We start from the raw sequence: 12371 nt of genomic DNA, 5'->3' as shown, positions 1-12371 counted from the left end.
TATATGTCCATTGTGATAGTTTTTGATCCCTTTAAAAATGCATTCAGTTGACAGGTTGACACTAAGTTTGATAAATAAGCTCACAAGAGCAAGATTGTGAGTGCGTCTTGTTGCTATAGTGTTTGAATTAACATGCAGTGTGAAATAACTCTTAACAGCAACATCTTGGCTAAAACATGAGTTAATCTGCTCGTCTTTTCCAAATGCTTAAAAACTTCAAATTGATTTTAGATGTTGTAAATCACATTTTAGATGTGTAAACTCCACCCAGTATCTCCTCAATGCTCCGAATATTCCTGATTCCTGATCAGAGATTTCTTGCTGAGGTGCTATCTGATTCTCTAGATAAACAGGTGGATGAAGCCTCAGTTCCACAAAATATGACTGTTAATTTTTGACCATATCCAGGAATATTTACTCACGTAAAACAGCACATTGTGCAGTTTCCTTGGAAAGCTGTGGATGTATTCTGTAAGCGCAAAGAAGATGCCACTTTGTTGTCAGCAACTTTTTTTTTCTTTTTTTTTTCGGGAAAGACGGAGGAAAAATTAGTGTCAACGCTGCTCGAGAACAAAGAGAATGCCTAAGAAATTAATGAAATGTGAGCCATGGGAACGTCTCAGACACCGTTTGAAGTTCAGACATCCATGGTTCTTTCAGACGAAGCACAAATGATGGAGATAACTTTGGACCTAACAAGGGCTTCATATTTCCATCAGACTTGACTTTTTAGATCACAAAGGTGATTTCTTCTACTGACTTCATCTTCAGTGTTTATTATCACATATCCCTGCTTACATTGAGAACACCTATACAGATTTCAGATACAGGACTACAGGCCACATGCTCAATGTACAGTTGGTACAGGAAGTTTACACATTCCTCTTTTTCTAATTCGGGGTCACATGGGGTTGGACTTGATCCCGGCCAACCGGTTCAACACAATGGAAACAGACACTTACACTCACATTCAGGCAATTTGGAGCCACAGATTAACCTCAAATGCATGTTTTCAGATTGTGGGAGAAAATCTGTGGTAGCCAAAGAAATCCCACACATGCAAAGGGATATGGAAACTCCACACAGAAAATACCGAATTGAACCGGAGATGTTCGCTGTGAGGTGAGAGTTCTTACCACTACTCCCCTTTGCAGAGGAAAAGAAGTAAAAAAAAAAAAAACCCAGATGTAACATAAAGGGCATCCAAGTGAAAAACTATTTACATTGCTGGAATGGAAGAGGATTATCTGTTGACCGTTGATACTTTTAACTCATTGCTTTCAGTAATGACTCCTCAATCCTTCTGGTTGATAACAAGACACCAAAAGTATTGATAACTTTCCAAAGATAGCTGAAGAAAACACAGTAGAAGAGGATATTGATGAGAGTAATAGATTTTTGTGAAGGGGAATTGCAGTAAATAGTGCAGACCTTCCTGTGCGCGTGCGTGCGTGCGTGCGTGCGTGCGTGCGTGCGTGCGTGCGTGCGTGCGTGCGTGCGTGCGTGCGTGCGTGCGTGCGTGCATGGCTGCTCTTTTGAAAGCGAAAGAGCAAAGAGAGCAGCACCTGCAGCTTCTATCAAACAGTGGAAAGCTCCTTTCAGCACTGCTTTAATTACAGTCACTGCAGCTCTGCTCAGCTCAGACAAGCCGGTCTCCACGCAGCCAACCAAATCCTCTCACACGTAGCCGCCTTCCTCTGCCACGGACTCGCCTGATCCCTAATCAGAAGCGGTGCCACTCTTCATCGATCCCCAATCAGTTACAGTAAAGGGGACGCTATGGAATACCCCCCCCCCCCCCCGTCCACCCCTTCCCCCCTTATTAGTCGGGTGCCCTGCTTTCATTGATCATAAATCAACGTCACTGGTAGCATTGATCGTCAATCACCCCCAGTGACACTATTGATCCGCCCGGTCCCTCAGCTACGGTCCTGCCCTCAGCCCTGGGCCCACATCGCAGCCTGGCTGTGGCGTATTGATCCTCCCTCAGATACAGTATTGAGGGTCTTTATTGATAATTCATTTATTGTGCTGTAATTTCATTTTCTTTCCTGTCCATGCCGTTGTTACTGGAAGCCCCTACGGTGGAAACCTAGTTAACAGGCGCGCTGCCTTTTGTGTGATTCACCATGCTGCTCTAACGGATGTGGCGCCCCTATTTTTCTCTCCCTCCGCTTGAATGTCATTATCAATTTACAGAAAAGTTTGGCCTAAAGGTTAAACGTATCAGACAACTTAAATAAGATAATATAAAGTTTGATTGCCAGGACCATCCGGCAAATCCTCCTATTTAGTAAAATACCAAACAATCACACTTTCTTTTGGGTGTCATAGCGAGGTAATGGTGGATGACTGTTTATGATGCACTGCGAGTGTGAAACAGTGCAACTCTCTGAATGTCAAGCAGGGCGGTAGTGAAAAATAACCCGCTCAGCAAAACCTCGGCTTGATACATAAACCTAAATAATTTTTGCTGTAACGCTACAGGGAAGCTGTGTCGGGCTGAGTGAGGGGCTAATATGCATTCAGGTTTTAGTGCTTGGTGTAAATAACAAAGCCTTCACAAGAAACTTCAACCACTCCCTACAGAACAAGAAAGTACATTGTAACTTTTAAAGCATGCTGTCGGAGCATAAAGGTGATTTAATCAGATGCCACAGACACTGAGATATATTTGCTGTGGCTGTGGTAGATGGGCAATTGTGTTGAATTACAAAGTGCCCATCTGTATGATTCATCTCTATAGATGGGAGGTTTCACGGGTCACCGGAGGCGTTGGCAGTGGTATAATACTCTGCTAACAGGGACAGAACAAGCTTCAGCGTCTGCCCACACAGGCAGCGACACAGACAGTAGAAGCACAAGTCAACCCCCACAGGCAGAGTCCAGCAACAGCTCTGCCCAACGTGAGTCCCTCTGCCACAGCAGACCATTGAAGGCTCAACCACCGAGAGCTGTTGCACTAATGAAGACTTGCGTCTTATTGTTAGATTCTCATCCAGAATAATACTTTAATACTTTCTCTGCAGTCTTACCAGATTAATCAAAATAGTATTTATGCTGCTTTTTGGATTAAACACAAGCCATTGGAGCTGTGCCGAGATAAGAATCTAGCACTGTGCTACACAGGAGTTCAATTTCTATTTACCTCAGAATATTGGATTTATCATGCAGGGAGGAAAACTGGCATTTGTAAAATCAGTTTTTAGAAAAAAGACCACTGCAAGTTCTGCCATGTGATTTATGCTTCCAATCTCTAACAAAGAGAAACTAAGGCCCCGTTTATGTGGCAACATTTTCAGGTCAAATCAGAAAACTCTTGTTTTGTTCTGGTTGTCAGTTTACACGACAATGGGGCTCGGAGAACGGTGCAACTTTTTGAAAATGACTATCAAAGGGAAACGTTTTGAAAATGCTCCATCACTGTAGAAATGGGACATCATTTTCAAAATGTGCCGTTTAAACGCAAAAACTTATCAAACAAAAATGCAAAACGGCACTTTTTCACTTTTAGTGTTGCTCCGTGTACGGATTCTACAGACCAGCTGAAAAAACTGTGCTTTCATTCTTTGACCACTAGTTGTCAGTGTTTGTATCTGTTGTCTGCCATTTATTCCCGAGAAGAAGCTGGTCAGAAAAGCAATTCACGCCATTCTGTGCTTCTGTATCAGCATAGCTTGATATTGTGCAACCAATGGCTGATTTGGAAAATATTTCATGATGGAGAGAAGTTTATGGCTCTATTTCTGAAATATTTTCCAGTAAAACATGACAACTAAATACAAATTCAGGAGCCTCCATCCATCTTCTGTAATGTTTTATCCAATGCACTCGCAAGTGGCCCGGAGCTGATCCCAGCTGGTTATATGGTAGAGATGTATGGTTATATGAACGGGGTACAGAGATAGACAGTCATATCCAGCACGTTTTAGGATTCTGAGAAGCAATCATGAAATTCTTTTCTTGATCTGCATGTTTCTGATGTGTCAAATACAGTAATCATATTAAATGTAACGATAATAACAGGAAAGTGTTCTTTTTATAAAAAGGTCCCATTGTGATTTCCGCTTCTTGCCCACAGGTTTTACCAGCCTAACTTGGAAAAAAGTTATTAAACCAAGGGAAATCCCAGACGTCAAAGTCAGGAAAAAATATATAGTGATTAGTAATAAATCAGTTAATACAAAGTAGCTTCTTTTTTTTAACTTAAAAGTACCTGGTTGGATCTTTAATTCTGTTCCTGTAGCCGCTGTAGGTCATATTTCAAATGCACTCTGCAAATAGTGTTTTCAGTCTCATGACAGGATTCCCCATCTGTACTTCTCATCATAACCAGAACTCCAGGACTGTTTATGTTATCATAAAATTGTAAAACCACAAGTCAGCACAGAGTTAAAGTTTTGTGTCTAAATAGTTGTTATGTGGGGGACTTCTACAGTACAACCATCCCATCACAGTCGAGATACAACAGCGAAGATACAATATCTACGAAGTACTGTCAAACACACAGTGATATGAAAGAACTTCCAGATATTGAAACTTTGCCTATATGAAAAAATAGGCAGAGTCACTCCTTCAATGCACATCTTGACTGTTCCACAGCCATAGAATCAAAGAGGTGTGCAGCCATTTGAATCCGTGTTAAACGTCCTCTATATCTCAAAGACCAAAATCCATCTGGCTCGTGAGTTTCATCTGTGACATATTGGCTCACGTAGCCCGCCTCACATTGCGGTGTTTTCTTAGCAGAGATCTTATTTCAAATGCACTCTGCAAATAGTGTGTTCAGTCTCATGCTGTACTCTTACAATTTTGAGCCGACCACAATGCGGCCACTTGCACTGTAATTGCCAGCCAGGCCAGCTGTGTAAAGCGTCCAGTGATATTGAGAGCTACTGCAGAAACAAAGATGTTGGCAGAGTGCAGCGGCATGTGTGGCTTTAGCATGAGAAACATCTGCCACTGCCACTTTAACACTGCAGCTGATTGTAGGACCCTGCACCAATCAGCTCTGCTCGTTTTGGATGAGTGTGGTGAAGACTGTCAGCTTGTATAAACCTTATTTGAATACATGGAAGCAGCATTATGAGCTATTCATTACAGTGAGCTATTCACTTTCATACTTCTGTCTGCACTCTTGTTTTCAGATATTTATTTACTCACCATAGCAACATTAACGTCGGGAGTGGCAAGTGGAATTAGCTGATTAGGCTCAAATGAAGTTCCCGTTTAACGGGCACCTCAGAGCTCGTCTCTCAGGAGCTGACTACCAGCTGGAAACCCGGCGACTGCTTGGCGCCACACTGCACTTGCCGCTCTCAAATTTAACCTAATAGCAGATTAATTCGGTTTAGTACTTGAAGGCACAATTCCATTCAACCCGTGTTTTTATCTGCTCAAATAATTACGCCCTCCCTGTTTTGGAGCAGAATATTGTTTATTAATCACTTCGATCATGGCACATTGATTTTTGCGTGTTCCCGGACAACAGCATTTTAAAAGAATTCCCCATTTCCAATAAGATGGTCTCAGTCAATTGTTGTCTGCGGTGTTAAAGACTTACAGAGTGCCAGAGCTCCTCTCATCCATCAGTTTTGTTTGTCTGAATTGGGTCTGGGATCAGTGCACTGCGGTGTATGAACAAAGATAGATAGACAGACAGACAGACAGACAGACAGACAGACAGACAGACAGACAGACAGACAGACAGACAGACAGACAGACAGACAGACAGACAGACATTGGGAGAGAAGCAGGCAGGAGATAACTGCGACAGAGAGAAATGCGATGGAGGGAGACGGACAGAGAGAGTGAGAGATGGATTAGCATGTCAGAGAGTCCCTACATAACATTACTCTTGTTAAGTGTGCAATAGCTCATCGATCAGGCTTCTACCGCCCGCATCCAGGGCTCTTCCCTCCATTTTCCTTCCCATAATCCATAATATCATCTCGGGTCTGATCCGCCTGGCGTGCTGCAGGAGCCCTCAGTGGAAAAGTCTGAGCAGGCGCTGATCAATAGCCATAGAGCTCCTGTAGCAGATGCAGATTGAGAAGCAGGACATTGTTGACATCCTTCTCCCCGCGCTCGTCTCGCTCGGATAGATGAGCTACACAGTATGGATTGGGAGTGGGGTGGCGGGGAACTGGACTCTGCCTGTCACTTCTATCCTCGGTGAATCTCTCTTCCCTCTGTCGCTTTCTGTCACCGTCTCCTCTTTTTTTTTTTGTCTGTCTATGACACCGTGTCTGTCGTTCCATCTCTGCCTCTCTTTGTGTTGCTCGCCGCCATGCTCCCTCTTAGCGCCCGCTCCATTTATTGGGCCGTGTCATTGAGCCATGTGTGCCGTCCCTGTCAACAAAACGGCTGGCAGACTGTCTTCATTTCCATGCTGAAGGATGCGAGGCCAGCGTGAGCACTATCGACTGAGATCCGTCAGAAATCTCCCTGTAGGGAAGCCGCCGCCGCCGATGCCCGCTTTCCTGGCTGGCAGCGATTCAGAGTTTGTGTGTTTGCTTCTGAAAATGGTGACACATAAGCAGCCCTGTTGTAATTTTCTTCCCAAAGCCCTCTCAGTTTGGCAATCTAACTGTCATATGCTTTTGTATCTTTATTTGTAGAATATCATCCATCCCCTGCGTTCTTTCCCTCTTCGATCTCTGTCTGTGTTTCCTCCTCGTTCTCTTCCCTCCCACTCTTATTCTCTCTCTTTCCCATAAGACACAGCCTCCTCAGTCTGGGCAGGCAGGTCAAGCTGGCTGAAGGGAATCAGACAGTTGTTGATCCAATTAGAGATCCCCTCGAGCAGCGTCAGAGCACAGCAGAATTCCAATAAAATACTGTCCACTTTCTTCCTCTTCCCATGTGCTACTCAAACGTGTCCTTGCGGTAAAACACAGCAAGTCATCAGAGGTGATCATGGGAAGTACAAGCCAAGAACCTGTAGGAAACTTTAAACCAAAGCTGTCACTGAGAATTCAGAAACTTCCTCACACAGACGGACATATTTTGGTACAAGTGGGTGAACAGTTCCTTCTGTTTTCTCTCCGGAGTGCTTTAGTGATTTGGACACGCTGAGAGCGTGGCCGGCCCAGTTTGACTCCAGACTTTTGTGAGAGGCCTCTTTTGTAACTGTCTTGATGGTGAAAAGCTGGCTGTTTCACCGAGCAAAACCTTTCACTCAGCGCCTCTGAAGCTCTGAAGACATTCCTGCATTGATTTCACCATTCAGGCCAAACAGATGTACAGTCCAATTCAGAGCGGCGGGTGAATGCACGACACACTGAATGTTATATGTTATGATACATGCGCTAATTTGCATTCATGGACCGGGCTGTTCAGCTGGGTTTGCAAGACCAACCCGGGCCCGCCAGCTCTTTTCGGCTACAAGATACCAGAGAGAACGCATGCCAGGCTTGCCAGCATATAGGAGACAAGTGGAACAGCAGTAATTACTCATGCACAGCGCTAATAAGTAAAACTTGCAACAAGCTTTGATTTAAATTGCTATTGTAATTGCACTGTTTTGTACAGAAGTACATCTGCATGTACTTATTGGTGCATTGTACTGGGTGCTAATGTGTCTATTGATGAGCAGAAAGCCATGACTATCTCTTCAGAGCCAAAAAGCACAGTGAGGAGTGAGATTGAGCTGAGGCCGCGATGAAATGAAGTGCTGGCTTCCTACTCTCGCTAAATCCTCCCTTTTCTATGATGGTTAGTGCACACATGCCTCTGGGCATGGCTGCGGTCACCTCTTCTTAACGTGTTTACCAGTTCCTACGGCAACCCATTTAAATAAAAAAAAAAACAATTAGGGGTTCCCATGGAGCACCTTGTTAGCGGCAGCTGTTGACCTCTGACCAAAAATATCTAGTGTCTTTTTCCCATCATTAAATGTTTCTGTTTTTTTTTTTTTTTTTTTATTTTTTTAAAGTATCCCTTTACAACTCTACTTGTAGAGCCAATGTATAATGTGTTGTACTTGGAGCCCGTGACCTAAAGACGCAGCATCAGCAAGCTTGAATGTGCAGTCAGTGGCCTAGTTTATTCTGGGCTGTGCCAGTGATGACGGTGTGTGGTGAAACGTCTAAGAAGGGTTTTTTCTTCTTTTTTTTTTAATGCTGGCGGTCGTTTGTGCTATGTGTTTGAGGGCTGCAGTGGGGTGAGTTTGTTCACAGGGTGGGTGGGGTGGCGTTAGGCTGTTGATCTTGGGCTTGAGTCTAAAACAAATTGGCTAGTTCGCTGTGGGAACTAGGGATTTAGTCACAGGGGGAACGTCAGCGTGCTCCGTGTCAGATTCTCCAAATTTCTCCAATAGCTAATTATCTCCCCGAGAGCCAGAGGAGAGGTTTGGAAGAGCTTTTGTTGTTTTTCTTTTAGAGCATCTCGCTCACTTTTCCTTCCCAGCTACGTTTTCCTGGGCTGACTCTGAAAAAGTTTGGTCCCACAGTAGACCCTAAAGGCACATAAACAAGCTCCCTTTTTTTGTTTTGTTTTTTAAATATATTTGCGTGTGTTTGGCCCCATAGTATCCCTTTAGCCACATAAGCAGACACACACACACACACACAACGTGGTGAACTCCACAACTGTTTTCTCATTTGCATCGGAGACACTAACCGTAACTAGGAAATAATTATCATCAGCATCCGACAGCAGTTACAGTACTGACATGTGAGGAAATTAAAGGCATAAACAAATCACCTGGTTAGCTCATTAATGCCAAAGTCACATTTCATCAAGTTGAAAACTCCCCTGTCACGAGTTCCCGCCACTTTGAGCTCGTTTCGCAGCTGTCACCGTCTTGTCAGGCCCAACAGAAGCGCTTTCTCTTCTGACTTGTGATGCCGCAATATAATCGAGACCCCAGCACCTCCAACATCTGGGAGCGGAGATTAAAGCGTCAACAGTCCTCTCGGTGGGTGTCATCTCTGGCGTGACGCGATGAAAGGTCCCGTTGCTCAGCCTCCCGCAGACAGCCCCATCATTGGCCAGTGTGGTCACAGAGCCGCGGTGCCACGAGCTGCCAGGCCTGTAATGTGAACGCGATGACAGGAGAGCCACCAGGTGCAAGGCAGCGCTGGTTCAGTGTTTGGACAAGCCTGCTGGTTCACTGTGTACTGTACTAGTGCTGAACTGTACAGCTCGCTGAGGGAGCTTGTGCTTGATCCTCTACTCAACTCTTGCTCAGCTGATTCTGTTATCTCCTTCTCCATCTTCACCTTTTTTTTTGTTCCTTTTTTTTTTTTTTTTTTTGAAACCCTTGTACTTGTGTTTGCACCAGTTTAGACAACTGTATCCCTTTCCCGTGCTCATACTCACAGTCAGCTTCTTAAGAGATTTCGATCTCGCTGACAGACACTGAAAGGGGGGAATGGACACTGAAGACCCTAGATCCCCAGCCAAGAGAGCCACAAACGTCTCATGCTTCTTTCTTCCCTCATACTCCCTTCTTTTTTTCTCCTCCTCTGCCCTCACTCATCGCGAGTCCTCTGTCAGAACTCATTTTTGTCTCTTTCGATGCTCACCTGCAGCCCGACTGTGAGAAAGTGCCCTTTGAGAAGTTATCTTTGGAGCAACGTAGGTCATCGCAACACTTTCATCAACCTTTTATTGGTAATTATGCGCACAAAAGACTGTTGATACGGAGACAGCTTTGATGAGGTCACACCACAGAGAGCCCTCTTTATTTTTTTAATTGGATTAGTAACAGTTATTTCACATCATGCTTTCATGCAGCTGATGATAGACACTTGCCAGCTCTCAAGTGAGGGCAATGTGTCAGTCCTTTGTCACTTTTGTCCTCACCAGCGAAAGTCCTTACAGTGCCCCTAGTGTTCACACCACAAATCACCTAATTAATATCAATATCAGCTCTGATTTGAACGGCACAGCCCACTGCGGTGCTTTCACTGATGGATCCTGAATGGAAAAGGACATAAAATTTCAAATAGAAGAGGAGATGGCTGTTATAGTAAAACACACAGGGATTAGGCGTCAGGAACAGGAACGCCTTCTAGAAATAAGCTTTGGCTGACAGAGCAGTGCTGCATTACCATCTCAGAGGTATTTACAAGAGCGATTACTGTGATTATTATTTCAACAATACGCTGCGATGCTCTTTCATGGGCTGCCAGCCTGTGCAGGGATAGGGAGGCCCTGCCAAACATCGCTGGTCTGGGAATTTGTCTAGGAGCGCCATAGGACGCTGAGAACGGAGCGGGAGAGTGGAACAAGAGAAAGAAAGAGAGTTATGGTGGAGAAGAACAAGAAAAAACACACAGTTCAACAAGACTTCTGTCCTTCTGAAGGGGTCACACGATGCAGTGCTAACATGTTTCTTTTTTTTCTTGTCTATTTGCAGCTCCCACGGAGCCTTTGCTTTGCAAATTCGCAGACGGAGGGCAGAAGAAACGCCAAAGCCAGAGCAAGTACCCACAGAACGGAAGGCCGTGGCACAGAGAAGGCGAGGTAAGATGTTACACCAGCGACGAGACGAGAACAGCTCCAATTAGTCTGCTTGTATCTGAAAAGACTTGAAATCTGTGTTATTTCAACTGTTGAAGACTTTATTCACATCCATCTTCATTCAGAACAACAATCACATAATCATATCACTGAAACCAACTAATACTAAGTCCATTCAGTTAAAATTAGAATCTAATTTGACCAATAATTGTCTGTTATTTGGCTTTTCTGAGCTATCAGCTCACATTGTAACCCATGTTTAACCTGAAAACTGGTCACATATATTGGACATAAGCTGCATCTTTGATCTTTTTCCAGCTATCTACATATCTGTTTGATACCTTCAGTCATTAACTTGTACAAAGTGAGAAGAGACAGGAGTTTGTATGCCTGAAATTCTGAAACTTTGAACAAAGTTTTAAAGCGAGTTATGTAAAAACAACTAAAGCTCCATAATCACAGCACAAATCTGTTTTTTTTGAAAACTGCTCCAAGATGTGCTTCAAAGCTTCAGTAAAACACGAGAGTAACTTTTGTCCAACACGTCTCCTTCCATCGTAAAAGTTTGTACTATGAGTACAAAACAAGCTGTACCTTTACCTCATCTGAAATTATGTCCATTTTAGTTACCAAAAGCCAAAGATCAAATAAGAGCTTAATGCAATTTTACACATCTTATGTGAACACGGCCAATATCCATTAAGGACCAGAAACCTGCTTTCGACCCATATTAGTCATCTGACTTTCCCATTCCAGTATGATGACGTTCTTGGAAAGGCGTTTGCCGTTGAGGTAATGGTATTTCTAGGAACAGCTCCCACCCCTGCTCGCAGGGTCCCACGAGAAGTCAGCTACAACATCTGGCGAGATGTAAATCATTACTGCCTGTCATTTGTGTTTACTTTACAATACGGAGCTGTTAAAAAAGAGAAGAAAAATATTGCAAATATTGATCAAACGGTCCCCGGATGTATATGCATCACCGAGCACATATTTCCACCACACAGCACAAGAGAGGGGAACCTGAAATTGAATGCAGTATGGTCACGTGAAGACAAGGTAAAAGTCTCTTAGTGGGCTACCTGTGCTGCTATACTGGGAAGGACACACAGAGGAGACGCAGGTAGAGCAGAGCCTCAGACTGCGATATAGATGAGAGGATATGTCCACATGCACCTGCACCCACACACGTTCACTGGAGCTGACAGTTGTGCTGAAACGGCAAGGCGGAGGGAGACCAGCAGAGATGAAATGTTTGTCCTTCAGAAAACACATGCTCTCTATGTGTGTTTGTCTATGTGAGTGGTGGCGATGCAGTGTGTGTGTGTGTGTGTGTGTGTGTGTGTGTGTGTGTGTGTGTGTGTGTGTGTGTGTGTGTGTGTGTGTGTGTGTGTGTGTGTGTGTGTGTGTGTGTGTGTGTGTGTGTGTGTGTGTGTGTGTGTGTGTGTGTGTGTGTGTGTGTGTGTGTGTGTGTGTATATCTATGAGTTGAGGAGCAATAGGTGGAGTGCTTCACACGCTCGATGTATGAATGGGGCTGTGTCTGTCTATCATGTTCAGCAGGCCTTAAACACTTATGAGCCAGCAGAGTGTGTTTAACCTAAATCCCATTGCTCCACCCCCCTGCAGGCCCACCACACACTGACAGGGCCAGCTCAGTTGACACCAGCTGAAGGGAGATGACAGCGTATGTATACGAGTGTAACGCAGTTTACGCTTGTATGTCTCCAAGTGAAGGACAGGATGAGACGGAGGACAAGACATGAAATACAAGAAAATACTCCTTTTATGTTGTTGTTTTTTCTGTTCACCTATTCATCTCTTTGTATGGACGTGACCACCCTGCGTTTATCTGTCTCGTTGCTATACCGCTTTTTTCCAACTTAAGGTCATTTGGAGTTA

The 12371-nt window shown here is 44.2% G+C and overlaps 1 protein-coding gene across 7 annotated transcripts in view; it reads left to right on the top strand.

The window, feature by feature from the left end:
- Positions 1-12371, top strand: part of LOC308122773 (RNA-binding motif, single-stranded-interacting protein 3) — a 291407-nt gene that overhangs the window by 240298 nt on the left and 38738 nt on the right. For all 7 annotated transcript variants that reach the window (XM_080484833.1, XM_080484834.1, XM_080484835.1 and 4 more), the window contains one exon: positions 10367-10473. In XM_080484833.1, coding sequence (XP_080340959.1) covers positions 10367-10473 — 107 coding nt within the window. The remainder of the gene's footprint in view (positions 1-10366; positions 10474-12371) is intronic.

The sequence above is a fragment of the Lipophrys pholis genome (assembly GCF_963383615.2).
Source record: "Lipophrys pholis genome assembly, chromosome: 17".
Taxonomy (NCBI): domain Eukaryota; kingdom Metazoa; phylum Chordata; class Actinopteri; order Blenniiformes; family Blenniidae; genus Lipophrys; species Lipophrys pholis.
This window is presented reverse-complemented; position numbering and strand designations above follow the sequence as displayed.